General features: G+C 43.7%; 3 protein-coding genes across 3 annotated transcripts; all 3 read left to right on the top strand.

Moving 5' to 3' along the window:
- Positions 1-387: 387 nt before the first annotated feature.
- Positions 388-4,784, top strand: LOC123080741 (probable ADP-ribosylation factor GTPase-activating protein AGD11). Its single transcript, XM_044503677.1, has 9 exons — positions 388-712; positions 818-1,230; positions 1,686-1,779; positions 2,104-2,179; positions 3,304-3,464; positions 3,589-3,766; positions 3,852-3,974; positions 4,063-4,158; positions 4,274-4,784. The coding sequence occupies exons 1-9, from the start codon at positions 666-668 to the stop codon at positions 4,553-4,555; spliced, it is 1,470 nt and encodes a 489-aa protein (XP_044359612.1). The 5' UTR covers positions 388-665; the 3' UTR covers positions 4,556-4,784.
- A 2,776-nt stretch (positions 4,785-7,560) lies between these two features.
- Positions 7,561-11,043, top strand: LOC123080740 (uridine 5'-monophosphate synthase). The gene is made up of 6 exons (XM_044503676.1): positions 7,561-8,405; positions 8,916-8,999; positions 9,522-9,604; positions 9,687-9,774; positions 9,944-10,198; positions 10,720-11,043. The coding sequence occupies exons 1-6, from the start codon at positions 7,620-7,622 to the stop codon at positions 10,843-10,845; spliced, it is 1,422 nt and encodes a 473-aa protein (XP_044359611.1). The 5' UTR covers positions 7,561-7,619; the 3' UTR covers positions 10,846-11,043.
- Positions 11,044-11,686: 643 nt separating this feature from the next.
- Positions 11,687-19,070, top strand: LOC123080739 (putative disease resistance protein RGA4). Its single transcript, XM_044503675.1, has 3 exons — positions 11,687-17,078; positions 17,841-18,319; positions 18,411-19,070. The coding sequence occupies exon 1, from the start codon at positions 12,812-12,814 to the stop codon at positions 16,808-16,810; it is 3,999 nt and encodes a 1,332-aa protein (XP_044359610.1). The 5' UTR covers positions 11,687-12,811; the 3' UTR covers positions 16,811-17,078; positions 17,841-18,319; positions 18,411-19,070.
- Positions 19,071-19,898: the final 828 nt, after the last annotated feature.

The following is a 19,898-nucleotide window of genomic DNA, read 5'->3' as shown; positions in this document are numbered from 1 at the left end:
ATTCATATCAAGTCGAAACAATGCAAAATATGCAAACAAAATGATCCGGAGATCAGGGGAGGCAGAATGGGGAATGACGTTGGTGTCCGGTTTTTGACGAACGAAACTATGTCGTCCGTGGATATGCACGTGGACAGATGGAGGGCAGCATTTGGTGTTGCCCCTTATGAATGCCCTTATACATTTCTAAACTTTTTTTGCAAAAAAATATATATTTCTAAACTTGCGAAAATGCTTGTTTACAGGGACAAAAAAATTCTAAATTTTTGTTTTGTGTGAATTTTTTGAAGGGAGACGGGACGGCAAAGACTCTCCCTTTTCACCTGCGGGCTGCCCAGCCACGACCGCAACCACCCCCTAAGAATAACCAAAAATAAATGCTTTCGCCCATTCAACACAACTCTCTGAAGAAAAAAAAATACTAAATTGGACGAAACCAGCTATTGCCTCGGCGGCAGATCGCCGGCCGGCGACTTGCACCATTTTTCTAATCGCTCCGTCGGAGGTCACGCCCGCACGCCCAGCCCCCCAGATCTCGAATTGATTATTGCGGTGATGGGCCGCCACATTCTCGTCCCCACGGCGAGGAGGATGGTGTAGGCGTAGGCGTAGGAGGAGGATAAGAGCGCCGGCAGGCACAGGGGGGAGGCGGAGGAGGAGGAGGGATGGAGGGGCAAAAGCACCACGCCGACAGCCAGAAGCACAATCGAAGGTACGCGCCAGGCAATGCGTGCGTGCGTCTTCTTCTGCAGATCGGGTCGCGATTTCTTCTCGGAAATTTCCTAAATTGCAGCGCCTTCTTGTTCGATTCGTGAAGGAAAACGTCGACCAAGATGGGCTCCGGCGGAGACCAGGCCAGTCCGCCGGGCGCCAAGGCGGGCGCCGGCGGGGACCAGGCCAATCAGCCAGGCGCCAAGGCGGGCGCCGGCGGGGACTTTCCCAATCTACCATGCCCCCCCAAGCCGGGCACCAGCGGCGACCAAGCCACCTCGCCAGGTGCCAAGTTGCGCGCCGGCGACCAAGCCAGCCCGTCAAGTACCAAGATGCGCGCCGGCGACCAAGCCAGCCCGCCAAGTACCAAGTTTCGCGCCGGCGACCAAGCCAGCCCGCCAAGTACCAAGTTTCGCGCCGGCGACCAAGCCAGCCCGCCAAGTACCAAGTTTCGCGCCGGCGACCAAGCCAGCCCGCCAAGTACCAAGATGCGCGCCGGCGACCAGGCCAATCAGCCAGGTTCGCTTGCCCACTCTGCCCCACCGTTCCTCCCCTTTGCAATCGTGTCATTGCAGAAATGCAGGGGCAAAATCATTCTGGCTTTCATCCGGAATATCGCAGGCCCGTTAATTGCCCCGATTCAAAGCTGTCAAATCTTCAGGCGTTAGCCTCATTTTGATGCAAATGCAGCCTTTGTTTTACAATTTAGCAATTTGCCTATGGTTTGGATAACCAACAATTTGAACAGGAACCACAACTTCTAATAAATGTGAGCCACAAATCATGAATAGTCTTGCAATTTTTTTTAAAATCCCTAACTGCATTGGACCTATTAGTTTCGAGCACCATCTTGAACATGATGTGTCCTGCCACTCCCCTGAAACAATGCATCATATAAACAATTAGATGGTGTTGCTGCATATACATCCTCTGTTTGCTGCATTGAATGAATTCGCTTCCATGATCACTGCCAGGGCAAATTGCTACGACGGACAGATTAGATCGTCTTTTAAGTCAACCAGCAAACAAATGTTGTGCCGACTGTGGTGCTCCAGATCCAAAATGGGTGTAAGTATTCTTGACCTGTAAGATGTTCCTTTCCTTTTTCTTGCACTGTATACAAATCACTCCACGTCTTACAGAAATATCGTGTGTGTAGATGATATTGAATTGTGTAATGTCACCCATGTGTTTTGACGAAGGTTAAGTTACAGCACTATGTGTATTTCTTATTTTCTTATGAGATAAGATACTCCCTGTGATCCATATTAATTTGTACTAAATCAGTGACAAATAATATGGATCGGAGGGAGTAACACTTTTGACTGGCACGGTCTCTGAGACTGAGTGCTTCGCATTATTCTCAGTCTTTGAATATTGTGGTATTTGCAGATCATTAACTTTTGGCGCGTTCATCTGTATCAAGTGTTCTGGAGCTCATAGAAGCCTCGGGGTGCACATTTCTAAGGTAACCACGATATCTATGTATTGTTAGCTATTTGTCATCAGCCTCCTTCCATTTCCAGTTTAATTTCTTACTTGGATTTGATTTTTTATTCAGTCATAGGAGATGTTGGCTAAAAATGGATTAGACCTTTCAGTTATATAGTTAGGCTTTTATTTGCTAGCCCCTTCTGAAACTAGGCAGTGCAACCATTCAGCCATTTTCACTGAGATCTGAGACTTACTTTAGAGCAAGTATAATAAGCTGATTTAGGCAGGCTGTAAGACTTAAAATATTATATCCTTGATGAGTTGGATGAGAGAGAATAGGAGAGAGAAGAGAAGCGGGCTGTAGATTTACAGCCGGCTGTAGCACGGGCTCCAAGAAACTATGTGAGAGTGTATGGCGGGCCATGTGATAAAAAATAGTACTTCCTTGTAGCCCACTACTATACCTGTTGGCTATTACATTGACTATAGATGACATGGCACCATGTTATAGCCACCAGTCGGCTATATTATTAACCATGCTCTTAGAGCTTGTAGGGACTGTTTAATATTTTGTCAGACATTATACAGTAAAGCATATGTTTCAAGTTTCAACTGTACTTTTTTAGGTTGTACAGTTTTTTCTAACTTTAGAAACACCTGCATAGAGCCACACACGTATATAGCAAACATAAATAAATTCAGAAGCAAGTGTCTTTGACAAACAGAATTAGATCATAGGCTTTTTAAGGAAGATACCAGGCACATATAAGTTTGACATTCCCAATATTATTCTCCTTCCTCTAGAGATAATATTACTTTTGCTAATATCCTTAGGCCTTATACAATGCTAGGTGCTTACGGAGGCGCTTAGAAAAATAAACTGGGTTTTTTTTAAGCACCGGTGCCTATTTCTACAGGAGAGAGGCCTAATTAAGCGTCTGCCCTGTACAAATAAGCACCAGTGCTTAAGGAAAGCCTGGTTTATTTCTCCAAGCACCTCTCCTAAGCACCTTGCATTGTACAAGGCCTTAGCATACAACATTTTGCCATGAAATACACACGATAAGTGAGAGTAATGTCAGTTGGCCGGTGCAGATGTAATGTTTGGTGGTTCAACTATCCATTTCTGGTGTTTGAGTAGAACCCTGTTTATTTCAGATAGTCTCAGTGAAGCTAGATGAATGGACAGATGAACAAGTTGATTTTTTGACCGATTTGGGTGGAAATGGTGCAGTAAACAGTACATATGAGGCATTTCTTGGCAATTACACAAAGCCAAGGCAAGATTGCTCAGCGGATGACCGAAATGATTTTATAAGGTATACCGAAGTAGCAAGTTCTTATTCTCTGAGGCGCCTGCCACTAGTATAACAGGTTTCTTTCATATTTGCCCAACACAACTCTACCGATGAATGATGTTTCTCCTTACTCGCATATGTGCAGGAGAAAATATGAGTTTCAACAGTTTTTGTCTAACCAACAGCTTTCATGCTCTTCACAAAACAATGGCAAACATTGTTACCAGCAGCAGCATGGTAGCTCAAATCGACATGGTTTAGGCCATGCTTTCAGGAACAGCTGGAGGAGAAAAGAAGACAAATCAGTAAAGAAACCTGCAGCTGTATGATCAATCATCCCAAATCTATAGTTCAGTTTATACTCTTAACTTGAAATATTATTTCTTATTTGAACTTATTCTGTCTTAGGTGGAGGTTGGTATGGTAGAGTTTGTTGGATTGATTAAGGTCAATATCATAAGAGGCACAAATCTAGCTATTCGTGATGTGATGTCAAGCGACCCTTATGTTATCCTAAACCTAGGACACCAGGTGAGCTACTCCATTCATTTGCACTGTAACCTAGTTGTGTGAAGTTATTTGTTTTGTGACACTCCAGATCCCCTTTTTGCCCTTGTAGTCGATGAAAACGAAGGTGATAAAGAGCAGCCTGAATCCTGTATGGAATGGAAGACTTCTGCTATCGATACCCGATCCGGTTCCACTGCTAAAAGTGGTAAATATGTTTTATTTACAGGGGCGATGAAAATAATCAGTAAAATGTGCAGTGCAGTGGTATGGTTTAGGTCGGGTTTTTTTCGGGTAACATTTGCCTTCAATTCTCCTTGCAGCAAGTCTATGACAAGGACACATTCACCACCGACGACCGAATGGGGGAGGCTGAGATAAACATTCAACCACTAGTTGCTGCAGCCAGAGCCTATGAAACCAAGTCCATCACCGACAATGCCGAGCTCAAAAATTGGATGGCGAAAGACGGCATCTGGATCCCAAGGGACAGTGCCATCACCATCATCGACAACAAGGTTAAGCAGGAGGTGACTGTCAGGCTTCAGAACGTCGAGCGTGGCCACCTCGAGATGGAGCTCGAGTGCGTCCCGCTCACGCAATAGCTGTGTTGCGCCCGGAATTGTGTCGCCCTAGCATGTTGTTGTCAACATGGTCACATGAAGAATTTCTTTACAGAACACCTGAGACTTGCTTGTGTGATCAATGTGAGTACCTAGGATCCCAATCATACGTTCAAGGCTTTTCTGTAAAAGATATATACTATGTAAAGTTAGAAGGAAGAGACATAATGTGACCTGTAATTTGTCCAGTAAAGTGGAGGTCATTCTAGCATGACTCTGCCTGTTTCACGGTTCCATATGTTGATCAATTTTATGCACATGAATGAAGAGGGGGTAAGTAAGAACAGTAAACCATTGGGGGGTGGGGTGGGGGATAAGGTGTTGATCAAATAATTAATAAAATCTCTCCAAATAGACCACATAGGAACTCTATATCATTGCAATTCTTATGAGTTTTTTGTATGTGGGTTGGTCGATTTGTAGTGCTGCAGCGGGGCGGGAGTTTTCTGTCCTTACAGGAGCTGAGAATGCAGTTTTTGTGAGCATGGTTTTGTCCTGACTGAGGTTGAGAATGCTGTTTTGGTGAGTATGGTTTGTACTATGGTTCGATTCTATGGGGTTATAGAAATGCAGTTTTACCTTTCTATGCTATTTTCTTCATCCTCTTGTTTTCTCATTTGCACATGATAATTGTTGTTGCTGTTGTTGTTTTCTCATGTGTTGCTGCTTGATACCCATACCCACCAAGCACTTGACAACGCCATGCCAAATGAAGTCATAATCCACACCATGCCCATTTCTTTCATGAACAAAGGAGTCTAAAACCACTTCAAATCAAAGAAGCCTTGATACTCAAACATGGAGGCGCATGTTTCGTATGGAAATAAAAATCTAAAAGGTCCGCAAGCCTGATATTTTTGTACGCTCAAGACAAGGGAAAAAACAATGCAATGTGCACATCTGATATGAGAAGGATGGTTTGTAGCGAAAGAACTAAGAATTTTGGAGGTAAAGGCTTTATGTTATAAATTATGGGGGCACATACCACAATGTCATATTGCGAGAAAAAGAATGTTATCTACACATAGAAAATTCTCTTTAGGACTCTCTTGCACTTTTATTCCACTCCGAGATACTCAATGATGTAGACTCCTCTAGCTTGTAATAAGGAAAGTGTCGTAATGCGTATAGAAGGACTAGATTTGAATCGAAGTGCTCAGTGGAGTGTTGAGTCACGGAATAGAGGGTCGAATTTGTGTGTATCGTGCGTTTGCTACATAATCTTATTCTAATTCATCTATCTACGTTACACACTATGCACCGCTGCATACATGCAAGTAGTGCAGCGCCTATGGTCTAAGCGCTACACTGTATAGTGTAGCATGTAGCGCCTAATTCTTAGGCGTTGCACACTGACTTAGCAATTTTTAAATATCCCGGAGTGCGACGCTGGCCAGATGTGTAGCGCCTGTCAGTCAGGCATTACACAGTGTAGTATGGCGCCTAACTGTCGGGCGCTACATAAAAGGGTCATCGGAATGAAATTTTTTCAAAGACAGTTCACTTTGTGAATTCTTTTTGTCCACAGGTCAAATTTGTCGTTTTTGCTGTTGCTTTGTAGCATAAGAACAAAGAATTATGAAGGTAAAGGCTTTATGTTATAAATTATGGGGGCACGTAGTACAATGTCATATTGCGAGAAAAAGAATGTTATCTACACATAGAAAATTCTCTTTAGGACTCTCTTGCACTTTTATTCCACTCGGAGATACTCAATGATGTAGACTCCTCTAGCCTGTAATAAGGAACGTGTACAGAAGGACTACATCAGAATGAAAGTGCTCAGTGGAGTGTTGAGTCGTGGAATAGAGGGTCGAATTTGTGGATATCGTGCGACTATGTGTGTGTGCCACTCAAAACTAGTTCATAGTACTAGCTAAATACCCGTGCGTTGTAACAGTGGCAAATTTGTTCTACTGGTTCAATGTAGGTTTCTTTTTATTGGGTTGAGATTGACATATGCTACGGGGAAGGAATCCATCGGCAAAGATAAGGAAAAAACATGATGTGATTGAGATTGTGTTCGTACAACAACGTGAGTCGGTACTTTTTTGTTTGCTTGAAAGAGTTTTTTTTATGTTGGCAATTATTTGACTTCCGTTGATTGCTTTGCAAGAGATTTCTTTCCCCGAAAATAAAGTGGTAGGGGTCGGCTTGGAATTATTTTAGTGGAGATTATCGTGTGGTTTTAGAAGGTGACGCCGATGCAGGGAGAGGAGAAAACTTTGCAATTCAAGAGTTAGGTTTAGGTGGCGAGGGAGAAAATGGTCGGGACTCAACACAGTTAGATGGTGGGTGACAGAGACCAACGGTGTGTGACAGTTGGTTGAGGCGGGTTGGCGAGGTGGCACATAAGATTGCATGGTATACTGGTCGGAGCGGCTAGAGGTTGAAGGCGAAAGGGAGTTGTGGATTGCAATGAGATGACCATCAAAATCAACTATGATTTTTCTGGCCCCTTTCTTTTCTTTCGCAAAAAGGCTAAAGCCATATATCAAGTTTCACGTGTCTTTGCAAACATATGCTTACAGAAAAAAAACACATTCATAATTTTGAGGGTGTCGAAGTCCTGTTCTTCCTCTGTATCCACCGTTAGCATATGGCTCGATGTCGTCTCTGAGCCTCCGCCTTTTCAGAGCAAACTTTTTGAAACCCAAGAGCTCGTAGAAGCAGCTGCCAGAAACTCATTGATGCTAAGGATTAAATTAAACTGTTCAACACACCAGAAAACCCCAAAAAATCGCAGCAAAGGAAGCTTGAATGGATGTGATTTTGTTTTCTTTGAATGCCCTGGAACCCAACTGAAAAATAAAAGTTACACGGCCGCGCTAAGCGTTTTCCAATCTCATCCGTTTGGAATATGGAATTGAAGACTCGACAGTGATGACGCGACGTTGATACTCGGCTCGGCCGGTCAATAAATTTCCTTCGTCCCCGACCTCCCCTTTCCATTCCCCCGCCCCCCGCCGCCGTGTCCCCATCCCCACCCACCCACCCCAAACCCCGCCCAAAACCCTAGCCGCCACCCCGCCCCGCCGCCGCCGCCATGGACGCCGCCGCCCTGGAAACCCTCATCCTCGACCTGCACGCCATCGAGGCGGTCAAGCTCGGCTCCTTCGTGCTGAAATCCGGCATCACCTCCCCGATCTACCTCGACCTGCGCGCGCTCGTCTCGCACCCGCGCCTGCTGGCCTCCATCGCCTCCCTCCTCTCGTCCCTCCCGGCCACCCGCCCCTACGGCATCCTCTGCGGGGTGCCCTACACGGCGCTCCCCATCGCCTCCGTGCTCTCCGTCGACCGCGGCCTCCCCATGCTCATGCGCCGCAAGGAGGTCAAGACCCACGGCACCGCCAAGGCCATCGAGGGCTCCTTCCGCGCCGGTGACACCGTGCTCATCATCGAGGACCTCGTCACCAGCGGCGCCTCCGTGCTCGAGACCGCCGCGCCCCTCCGCGCCGAGGGGCTCGTCGTGGCGGACGCCTTCGTCGTCGTCGACCGCGAGCAGGGCGGGAGGGAGAACCTCGCGGCCAACGGGGTCACGCTGCACTCGCTCATGACGCTCACCGAGGTGCTCGCCGTGCTGCTCCGGCACGGCAAGGTCACCGAGGAGAAGGCCGCCGAGGTGAAGCAGTTTTTAGATGCCAACAGGAAGGTCACCGTGCCGGGCGCCGCCAAGCCCAAGGTGGCCAGGAAGGGGTTCCCTGAGAGGGCGGGCTTGGCCAAGAACCCCATGGGGAAGAAGCTGTTCGAGGTGATGGAGGCCAAGCAGAGCAACCTCTGCGTCTCCGCGGATGTTGGGACAGCCAAGGAGCTCCTTGAGCTTGCCGAAAAGGTATACCACACTACGATTTGTTGTGTATTGGTGTTGGTCAGTTGATGGGTTAGATTTAGGCACTTCTAAATCACCAAGTTATATAATTATATGCTTTCTGACATCGACAGAATTGACCATTTCAGCAAGGCATGGCAGTACAGTTTGTTGAGTATTTGTGTAGGTCAATTCTCCGGGCTAGATTTCACCATGTTTACTTCAGCAAGTTAAATTATCTTTTGGGATGGAATCCTGGAATAGACATGGCCATTTCTGGAATTTGTTAATATTAAGACAGGACTTGTGTTAGTTAGCAGAGTCTCCTGAACTAGGTAGGAAACAAATCTAGGTGTGCATGAACTAGGTAGGAAACAAATCTAGGTGGTTTCCAAATGAGTGGTGACATCATAACAACCTTTTCAGTTGCATTATGTATGATGTTTTCTGCGCTTTGATGCTGCTGTGTTGTGACATCACCAGAACCTATCCTTAACACAAGGTTTAACCCATGTTTCTATAATTTTTATGCAGGTTGGCTCTGAGATTTGCATGCTGAAAACCCATGTCGATATCTTGTCAGATTTTACACCTGACTTTGGCACAAAGCTTCGCTCGGTATGCTCTCTTATGATGCAATCTCGTCTTTTCTTTTCAGTGATAGTGATGCTTCTCTCAGATGATACCTTTGGATCTTTGTGTTTACTAGTAAAATGTTAGTGTCCACAATAGTCTTCCCATTTTGTTTGTCAGAAATCTGATGTAGCATCTTCATGTCTATGAATGGAATTACTTTCTCCATACTATTATGATAGGGACTAGGGAGCATGTTTGATTCTTGTATTTATTAGAGGCTATTTATTTAATCCATTATGTACTGTTATTTGAATGTCCTCCACTTCCTCTCATTTGGAAACAATCGACCTGTAACCAACTATGATACCAAGGCAATTTACTCTCTTAGATTAGTTTATTTATTTTTTGATGACCAGGACCTAAATTTATTTTATCAATTGCTAGAGCTGTTTTCTACTGTAACAACGTGTCAATCACTGTCCAGGATGCAAAAGGTGTTGTCCTACCTGGGACTTCTTAATGTCACATTCTTTATATAATGGAGCTCTTTACTTTTCTTTTTAGATTGCTGAGAAGCACAACTTTTTGATCTTTGAAGACCGCAAGTTTGCGGACATTGGTAACACAGTAACTATGCAATATGAAGGGTGAGAAAAGGCACTATAAATCGTCTTCTCTTTCTGTTTGCATATGTATGCAGTATGCTTATAACATTTTACTTTATTTCAGAGGAATATTCCGCATATTAGAATGGGCTGATATTGTTAATGCCCATGTAATTCCTGGGCCTGGAATTGTTGATGGTTTGAAGCTTAAGGTATATTGCACCTTAAATGTCCTATATAAATAGTAAATAGATCACTAAAGTAGTGATCTAAACGCTCTTATATTTCTTTATGGAGGAGTATTATAGAAGTTAATGTTGCAGCTTTAAATAGCTTGTGTATTGTAGTGCTCACTGTAACTGTTGTGTTGTGGTGTTGAAGGGTTTACCGAAAGGAAGAGGGCTACTTTTGCTTGCTGAAATGAGCTCAGCTGGCAACCTTGCTCAAGGAGATTACACTGCAGCAGCTGTAAAGATTGCTGAGCAACATTCTGATTTTGTGATTGGATTTATATCAGTAAATCCCGCATCGTGGTCTGTGGCACCATCAAGCCCAGCGTTTATCCATGCCACCCCTGGAGTGCAGATGGTTTCTGGAGGAGATGCTCTTGGGCAACAGTACACCACTCCTTATTCTGTGAGTTCAACCTTGTCATTACAAAGTGCTTTCTTCACATATGTTAATGCATTCAAGTTTCTGTAGAGCTTTTGACTTGGCAGTATTACTTCTGTATGTACTATGCTGCACCAGAATTTCGTTATTGTGCCATCTGCTGGTTAATATAATAACTTGCAAAGCTTGAAAGTGACATGTGTCTTTGGATCATATACTGGCCATATGTACCAATATCTGTCGGTTGTTGATAATTTTCTGGAAATAGCGTGTGCTGGTATGGAGTATTGTATGAAGTTGAGATAATCCAGAGTATGTTAGCTATCTTACTGCAGTTGCATAACTATACTTTTTCTCATGCTCACGCGGATAACATTTTCCTTGGGAGAATGTTTAATATGCACCACATAGGTTGAGAACAAATGTTTGTTTCCTGTTGGTATTCTTTGGGAGTTTTTCAGAGCTCGTGTTTGTTCTTCTCTACTGTTGAGGTCTGCTTATTATCTGCTGTTGCGTCTCACCTGCAACCTGGCTGTGTCCTTCAGGTGATAAACGACAGAGGCAGCGATATAATCATTGTGGGGCGCGGGATCATCAAGGCGAGCGACCCCGAGCAGACGGCCAGGGAGTACCGCATCCAAGGGTGGCAGGCGTACCTGTCGAGCTTGTGAGGAGGAAGCTGCTGCCCAAACGCCTCTCTCAGTGTAAAACCCAAACGAAATGAGCTGGCGTTCGTGCCATCGACCGATCAATGTAATAAGAGCGCCTCCTGTCGGCGCCGAGTGATCTTCCCCCTTGTGCCTGGTGTCGCGTCGTTTTGGGGAAATAATTTCGACATTGCGGTAATAGAAACCAGAACGTTCCCATGAGCACTGCTTGCTCCTTGTTGCTCATGCCCTGTGCCTGTTTGCTGCTCTGGTCTTGTGATGCTTGTGCTTTATCATCAACTCAAGATGTTTGCTGGTAGGAGCTGGTTTGAGATGGAATCAGGTAAGCTTTTAAACAAAATGTACTGTTAGATGGTAGTCCTCTTTGAAATTTACTGTTAGATGTCAGTCAGTGTCACGTCCCATGAGCATAGTTGGGCGAGCGAGCTCTGCCGCCGCTGCAGCTCCGGCGAGTGTACGCTCGCACGGAAAGGGGGGAGTTGGGCCTGGCGAGTGTACGCTCGCACGGAAAGGGAGGGAAGAGTTGGGCCTACAGAAGCCTAAACCTACCAAGAAGGGCCCAGAACATCTGACAACCCACGAACCACGTAAACTGTCTGGGTCGCCATTCTTGTCTCTGCGTAACAGCCGAGGCGGAGGGCCCACGGCTCGCTCCCCTGCACCGCCGCCACCTCGCCTTCTCCTTCCCCTCAAAAAAAAAAACCTCGCCTTCTCCTCCGCCTACCTAGGCGGCCCCGGCGGCGGGAGGGCGCAGCAGCTGGCGATGCAGAACGAGCGGCTCGTCTACCACCTGAAGGACCCTGACGACGCAGTGTCCGGCTCCAGCAGCGCCAGATTGGTAAGAAGTCGTCACCGCCATCCTAGAATCTGCGTCTCGTCCTAGGTTTGTGACAATTCCACTAGTTCAAAGTCGAGTTCATCGGCAGGGGCCTCCTTATGCTGATGAGGTGTTTGTGGAAATGCCACAACGCTGCTGCATGTGTGTTGCAAACTTGCAGTTGCAGTCAAAGAGGGGAGAGTGTAAGGGTTGCCAAATGTGTATTTCCATTAGTCTAGCGCGACACCTTCACATGCGAGCAAGTAGGCGATGCCTAATCAGCCCATGAAATTATCCCTGGAGTTCTACACATGTTGCCTAAGTATCTACTAGTAACGACTGTAAATTGTCCATACTTGGTTCTAGGAGGCAGTAACTGCCAAATTAGCGGTGAATTACCGATAAATAAAAGAAACAGCAGAACCTGGGTATTAGCCAAATCCTTGCTGTGTACGTACACCAGGACCAAAATTAGGAGTCGGATGTAGCATACACTAAAAAGTTAGCTCTCAAGTTCCTACAATCAAAGTACACTTGACAGTGGTTGTTCGTGGGAGGGCCCCAATTCCATACCCCGGGCATGTTTGGCTCGCAGCCACACATTGCTCAACTTTCCCACAAATGCAGCAACTGTTTGTTTCACTGCCAAATACATGATTTAACAGATATGCACACAATCTACGAGATGTAGCTTTGACAATTGTATTCATATGAATATGTTAGTAAAACAATTTAAAATGCATTAATAAAAATAGTTTCAGGACAAATCTGATGGTACCATTTTTTGAACAATCAAAATAATTCATTTACATATCATTAATCAAAAGTTATGGAAATTTGACTGCTCGCTTTTTAGAATATCAGGTACTTAAGAATGGAGCTAGTGGTAGACTGACTCAAAACAGTAAGTCAAGTCAAGAGACATGTTTGAGATAAGGAGATGGTTCCTTCCTGCCTCAAATGTCACTGTGACTTCCAAAAAAATATCACTTCTTTCACTCTCACTTGTGTTTATTCTGTTTTGTTTGCAACTGGTTGTCAGTTCATCAAGCCTCCCCGCTCTCTCTCTCTCTCTCTCATGATTGAGCACATCTCCATTGGTCTCTTGTTGCCACTCTGAGTTAGCTAGTTTATTCTGCAATTTTTGTGCCCATGGCAACAAGCATACTGCTCGCCCCTCTCATTTCCATGGTGAACCGGAAGGTGTCCAGTTATCTTGTTCGGCAATACCAGGAGATGGATGGTATGGAAGAGCAGCTCGCAGTTCTGGAGCGCAAGCTGCCAGCCATATTGGACGTCATAACTGACGCGGAGGAGCAGGGGACTCACCGACCTGGGGTGAGTGCTTGGCTCAAAGCACTCAAGGCTGTTGCGTACAAAGCTAACGATGTTTTCGATGAGTTCAAGTATGAAGCGCTCCGCCGTGAAGCGAAGAGGAAGGGGCAAGACAACAAATTCAGCACTGATGCAGTAATGCTCCGCCCGGCTCACAGCCCTATTCTGTTTCGTTACAGGATGGGCAAGAAGCTGCGCAAGATTGTGCATACCATTGAGGTTCTCGTTGCTGAGATGAATGCCTTTGGGTTCAAATATCGACAAGAAATGCCAGCGTCCAAGCAGTGGCGACAGACAGATTCGATCATCATTGACTCTGAGAATATTATCAGCAGAGAGGCAGAGAAGTGGAAGATTGTTGACATGTTGCTTGCTCATTCTACAAACAAGGACGTATTGGTCCTTCCAGTTGTTGGAATGGGTGGTTTGGGGAAGACCACTTTTGCACAGATCATTTACAATGATCCTGATATCCAAAAGCATTTCCAGCTCCGGAAGTGGGTGTGTGTTTTGGATGATTTTGATGTTACAGCCATTGCTAATAAGATCAGTATGTCAACCGAGAAAGACAGTGAAAGTGCACTGGAGAAGCTTCAGCAAGAAATCAGTGGAAGGAGGTACCTCCTTGTCTTGGATGATGTATGGAATCGCGATACTGATAAGTGGGCAAAGCTAAAATACTGTCTTCAACAGTGTGGTGGTTCTGGGAGTGCAATATTGATGACAACTCGTGATGAAAGAGTAGCTCAAATCATGGGAACAGCTCAGGCCCATCAATTGGTAAAGATGGACAAAAAAGATTTGCTTGCAATATTTGAGAAAAGAGCATTTGGATTGAATGAACAAAAGCCTGATGAGCTGGTTCAGATTGGCAAGGAGATCGTGGACAGGTGCCATGGGTCCCCTTTAGCCGCAAAAGCATTGGGATCTATGTTAAGCAACCAAAAAAGCGTGGAAGAGTGGGGAGCTGTGTTAAAAAAAAGCAGTATATGTGATGAGGAGAGTGGGATTTTACCTATACTCAAGCTCAGCTACAATGATTTACCTGCACACATGAAGCAATGCTTTGCCTTTTGTGCCGTCTTTCCAAAAAATTATGTGATTAATGTGGAAAAACTGATACAGTTATGGATGGCAAATGACTTCATTCCATCAGAAGATGCAATCCGTCCAGAAACAAAAGGTAAACAAATATTCAATGAGCTTGTCTCAAGGTCATTCTTTCAAGATGTAAACCAGGATGGAAGTGGAAACAACTATATGACCACATGTACTGTCCATGATCTTATGCATGATGTTGCACTGTCTGTGATGGGAAAAGAATGTGTTACTATAGAGGAGAGGCTGAACTATATGGAGATTTTGCCATACACTGTTCGCCATTTGTTCTTATCATCCCATGGTCCTGGAACCTTCTTGAGTGCTACACTGAAGGAAACATGTTCAGGTATCCAGACAATGTTGGGCAGTATTGATGCTAGTAATTCCGTACGACATTTATCAAAATGCACTTCTCTTCGAGCACTGCAGCTCTGTTACTACAGGTCGAGTGGGCTTCCATTTGTACCAAAGCACCTGAAGCACCTCAGGTATCTCGACCTCTCCGGCAATTGTCATATCAAGGCACTTCCTGAAGAAATCTGCATCATGTATAACCTACAGACGTTGAACCTTTCTGGATGTGAACGTCTTAGTGGACTTCCAAAGGATATGAAGTACATGACTGGCCTTCGGCACCTATATACTGATGGATGTCTGTCCTTAAAGTGCATGCCTCCAAATCTTGGATGGTTAACTTCCCTACAGACGCTGACATATTTTGTTGTAGGCTGTAGCTCTGGCTGTAGTAGCATTGGAGAACTGAGGCACATGAACCTTCGAGGTCAGCTACAGCTATGCCATCTAGAAAATGTAACAGAAGCAGATATAACAATGGGTAACCATGGGGGTAAAAAGGACCTCACTCAGCTATCTTTTGCATGGAAGAATGATTGCAGTGAAGTTGATTTTCATGAAAAGGTGCTAGATGCTTTTACTCCTAACCGTGGTCTTCAGATTTTACTGGTGGATTCCTATAGAAGCATTAGGTTTCCAACTTGGATGACAAACCTGAGTGTGATGCAAGATCTAGTCAAGTTGAGCCTAGTCAGTTGCACAATGTGTGACAGACTTCCCCAGCTGTGGCAATTGCCAGCTCTTCAGGTTCTTTATTTGGAAAGGATGGATAGGTTGCACTGCCTATGCATCGGTGATGGAGGCACTTTAACATCCTCAACATTTCCGAAATTGAAGGAGCTTGTGTTACTTGATTTGAAGATTTTGAATGGATGGTGGGAAGTAAAAGGAAGACATGGACACCAATTGTTGTTTCCCCTTCTAGAGGAACTATCAATTGGGAGATGCAATAAGCTGACAAACTTACCAGAACCACCAATGCTTGGACAATCTTCTAGCTGCAATGATAATATGGCTCGCTCAGCATTTCCAGCATTAAAGAAACTCATGTTACATGGCTTGAAGAGTTTGAGAAAATGGGGAAAAAAAGAAGAAATATGTGGAGAACAATCAACATTTCCGCTGCTTGAGGAGGCCAATATTATAGATTGTCCAGAGCTATCAACTCTACCTGAAGCACCAAGGCTTAGAGTATTAGCGTTTCCAGAAGATAGGCCACTGATTTGGTTATCCATGGCCAGATATATGACTGCATTTTCCAATGCAAGATTGAAAATCGCACCTTATTCTCCCTCGCACGTTCAATGTTCAATTCAACAGGTAGATGGCAAGGGGAAATGGAACCATAGATCTTCTCATTCAGCTATGGAGCTATGTGGAAGCTATTTCTTCCACACAAGCTGGAAATATTTTGTAAACCTTAGCTATCTGGAAATCATTTCTTGTGATGAGCTTATGTACTGGCCATTAAAAGAGCTCCAATGCTTGGTATCCTTGAACAGATTAACAGTTCATTGTTGCAATAATCTTATTGGATCTGCAAAGATTCTTGAAGAATCAGTATCCGAAGGAAATCAGCTCCTACCATGTCTTGAATTTTTGGAAATAAAAAGTTGTCCAAACTTGGTTGAGATTTTCAGCCTTCCTCCATCATTGAAGGAACTATATATTGAGAGATGCAGTAAGCTTGAGTTCATATGGGGTAAGCAGAGTACTGAAAGTCAGAGTTTTTATGTTGAACACCCAGATGACTTGACATTATCAGACTCCTGTAGTGGCCTTAGTGCCTCTGCAATTGAACAAGATCCCTCGTCTCTGGCAAGGAATCATTCTCTACCATGCCTGGAATCTCTAACACTAATAAGTTGTCAAAGTTTGGTAGAGCTTCTCGATTTTCCCTTGTATCTTAAGGAAGTACACATTTGGAGTTGCCCTAAGCTTGAGTTTATATGGGGAAAGCTGGATAAACAAATAAGGAGCCAGTATTTTGAACAGCAGAACAACCTGGAATTGTCAGAATCTTGCAGTAAATTTACTGCATTCACAACTGTACCAGGTTCATTGCCATCAACAGTGAATCGTCCCCTACCATGTTTAGAATATCTTTGGATAGCATATTGTGAAGGATTGCTAGAAATTATTGATCTCCCATCATCTGTGAGGACAATAATTATCACGGACTGCCCTAAACTTGAGGTCCTGTCAGGGCAACTTCATAAACTTGGCCATCTTGATATTCGATTCTGTGACCAGTTGAGGTTAATAGAGTCAATTCAGGGAGACTTCTCATCACTGGAAACCGTCTCTGTTGAGGGCTGTGAGAGTTTGAAATGCTTACCCAATAAGGGCTCACATACATAGGGATTTTTCTGTGAAGCTGGGTGTGTGTGAAACAGCATATTTACCTCCGAGATGTAAGGAGATATGTTCTCACAGCTGCCTGGTCCCTAAGATTGACTCCAGATATGGAGTTTGGTTTGTACAAACATCATATCTTGAAGAACGGAATCCATGTTTATGGTCTTAGATGCTGGAGAGAGAATTTTATGAACATGCTATTTGCACCAGTCGTGAGTTGGTATCTTCAAAGCTCTAGATTCTGCAAGGAGATATCATGAGAACTACTAAGGTTAGTAACTATCACTGAATTCTTTGAATCTATTTGGGACGATACAGGCTTCTTTTATAGAAGTGCTAATTTTTATGAATATATAGAGCTATGCTGTAGAATTGTTTCACGGACATGCATATGATGAAGAGGTGACTTGTATGCTCATGTTCACGGACTCTGTTTGAGATTATGAACATAAAACCTGGAATATGATTTTCTTACATAACTTAAATTGTGTTTCGGCGTAGCTTGGTATGGGATTATTACTAGACAGAATCTTTAGCAATTCATTGTATTCAGTTCAGTTTTTTCTATGGTGAGATTTTTTTTCTTAGTCCCAAGAAGCAGAATGGACTGTGTGAGATGTGATATGTCCAATTAGCTTTGGTACCCCAAGTTTCATTTTGAGAAGTTCCTAGTCCCAAGAAGCAGAATGGACATAGGATTTGTTTAAACTTTAGTTGTGCAAAGCAACAGTGTTTCTAGATAGCTTTAGTTGATTTTGCATGACAGTTCAACGATATGGTCTCAAGAACTATCGCGCTTTAGTGAATATGCAACTGCTGTTATTATTTTGTGCTCTGTAGAACCGAGATTTGACAAGATGTTTCTTCTTCATGGCGTGAATTATCTACCTCTTAATTTAGCTTTTGAGTGAAGCCGGTTCAGCAGCAATTTTAACCTTTTACAGCGACCTTGACTAAATTTGTTTCTTAGGTTCATTTATGTTACATCGGTTTGTAGTGAGTTGAAGCTGATCGAATTGTTTTGGTAATGCAGGGAGAATTGTTTTTGTAATCGAGTAAGAAAGCTATACAGGACCACGTCATGCATAACTGAAGGTGTCCAGCCGTGTCTGTATTAACTGCAGACCGTCTACAGAACAGAAGAGAAAAGAAGAGCAAACGCAGAATTGCATCCCACTTTGTTTGGTTGTTATTACCACTGATTAACTGCCATTTGTGGTTGTTCTAGAGCAAATATATGTAATCGGAATAAATTAGATTACCAAGTCGTGCCTGTTATCGGGAGAAATTTATAAGCAAAAGCAGCTCATGCTGAAATATGCTTCAGGTTTCCCTTTAATAGTTCTAAAACCGGGGAGAAATGTGGTGGTCATCTCTATGGGTGAAATATAAGAGGCTGTGTGCCCTGCAGATTATTCCTCTGAAGAAATCGTCCTGCTGCATGTGGAGAGAAGTTGAAAAGTGATGAGCGCCACAAACTGGTCACACATATCGCTCTCGCGTCCACATCAGGTACATCATCTATTCATTCCTTCTTTTTTAACTCTCAAGTACAGCATTTCTTCTTCTTTTTTCGAGAAAATGATATACACCATTTTTATAGGTGCGGAAGTTGATTAATCTAAGTTACCAATACAAGTTTGCGTCTCAGCTGCCCATTGCTGACTGGCGAGGGAAGATCAACAGGAAGAGCAGGAGGCAGATCTGACCTTATAAGCTCTGTTTGTGTTGGCGATTCCAGCTTATTTCTTCGTCCTGCGCCGGTCCCTTGTGACCAGGTACTGTAATTTTTGAAGCGATCAGTTCAACACGTAGCGCCAACGGTAACTATGCATAGCAGGCGGAGTTACCCGTCTCTTTGGCAACAGAACTCAGGCACAACTGGCTGTTGTTAAAAAGAGTTAGTACTCGAGAAAGGTTAAGACTGTTTCTAGCTTGGTAGAAGGAGTAAACCCTTTTGGGGTTTTACCCCATTTGCTTGCGCGCTTGGTACTACAGTAATAGTAAACTGATGATGATGGCGATGATGGACGCGAAAGCAGCAGTCTGTGAAGTTAACAGAGAACTAGGTTTCTCTCCTGTAACTGGTTGTGCACAGCAGCATCCTTGCGTTCAGAGAACTAGGTTTGGCAACAGAGGAAAAAAATTATAAGTTGTCCGTGCCTTGTGATTTGTGAAGGTGAAATCAGTGGAATGCGTTTAGCATTCGAGACATGATGTAAGTTTTGGTGATGTCTGTGCATGAATCACTCGTTGTGTGGCACACTGATGTGTACGTTTCATTGCTACATCCATCCATCCATTTAGAGTGAAGTGCACTGTAGGTCCCTGAACTACTTTAGGTGTGTCATCTAGATCCTCAAACTATGAAAATCGGTATCCAGATCCTCAAAATGCAGTAAGTGTGTCATTTAGGTCCAAAATTTGTCTGACCGGCCAGCCGGCGCTGTTGGCCCGTGACACATCGGACAGGGGGCCTGGAAGCTAACGTCCGGTTACCGAAATAAGCAAATAAATTCAAATAAATTCTGGGGAATGATAAATGCACTTCACTCCAAATATATTCAAATTCATGGTTTCAAAAAAATGTTCGTGACTATGGAAAAAATGTTCACGACCTTAAAAAAAATGTTCGCCAACATCAAATTCATGAAGATTTATTATTAACCCCAAATATTTTTGCAAATTCATGAACATTTTTAAACTCGAAAACTTTTTCAAAATCACTAAAAGATTAAAAAAATGATGGAACATTTATTAAATTTGTGCAAACTTTTAAAATTCATTGTTTGCTAACATTTTTTTAAACTCACGAACATTTTTCCCAAACTCGCGAACATTTTTTCTGGTTCACAAACATATTTTCATATTTATTATTCACGAACAATATTTGTGGTTTGCAAACATATTTTCTTTTCTTTTAAAATTTATCGTTCGGAGACACTTTTTTAAAGTAGCAAAACATTTTTTCTAAATTCATCGTTTGGGAACTTTTCTTCAAATTAATCGTTCGCGACACTTTTCCATATTCACAAACAGTATTTGTTGTTCGCGAACATATTTTCAAATTTATCGTTCGCGAACATATTTT

Source organism: Triticum aestivum, chromosome 3D, assembly GCF_018294505.1.
Source record: "Triticum aestivum cultivar Chinese Spring chromosome 3D, IWGSC CS RefSeq v2.1, whole genome shotgun sequence".
Taxonomy (NCBI): Eukaryota; Viridiplantae; Streptophyta; class Magnoliopsida; order Poales; family Poaceae; genus Triticum; species Triticum aestivum.
Note: the sequence above shows the minus strand (reverse complement) of the source record. Positions and strands in the feature narration are given on the sequence as shown.

Bases quoted from the DNA above. Each gene is read 5' to 3' on its own strand.
- LOC123080740 (XM_044503676.1), top strand. From the start codon at position 7,620: ATGGACGCCGCCGCCCTGGAAACCCTCATCCTCGACCTGCACGCCATC. The intron at 8,406-8,915 runs GTATACCACACT...ATTTTTATGCAG, and splicing joins TCCTTGAGCTTGCCGAAAAG to GTTGGCTCTGAGATTTGCAT. The intron at 10,199-10,719 runs GTGAGTTCAACC...TGTGTCCTTCAG, and splicing joins AGTACACCACTCCTTATTCT to GTGATAAACGACAGAGGCAG.
- LOC123080741 (XM_044503677.1), top strand. From the start codon at position 666: ATGGAGGGGCAAAAGCACCACGCCGACAGCCAGAAGCACAATCGAAG. The intron at 713-817 runs GTACGCGCCAGG...CGATTCGTGAAG, and splicing joins AGCCAGAAGCACAATCGAAG to GAAAACGTCGACCAAGATGG. The intron at 3,465-3,588 runs GTATACCGAAGT...GCATATGTGCAG, and splicing joins GACCGAAATGATTTTATAAG to GAGAAAATATGAGTTTCAAC.
- LOC123080739 (XM_044503675.1), top strand. From the start codon at position 12,812: ATGGCAACAAGCATACTGCTCGCCCCTCTCATTTCCATGGTGAACCGG.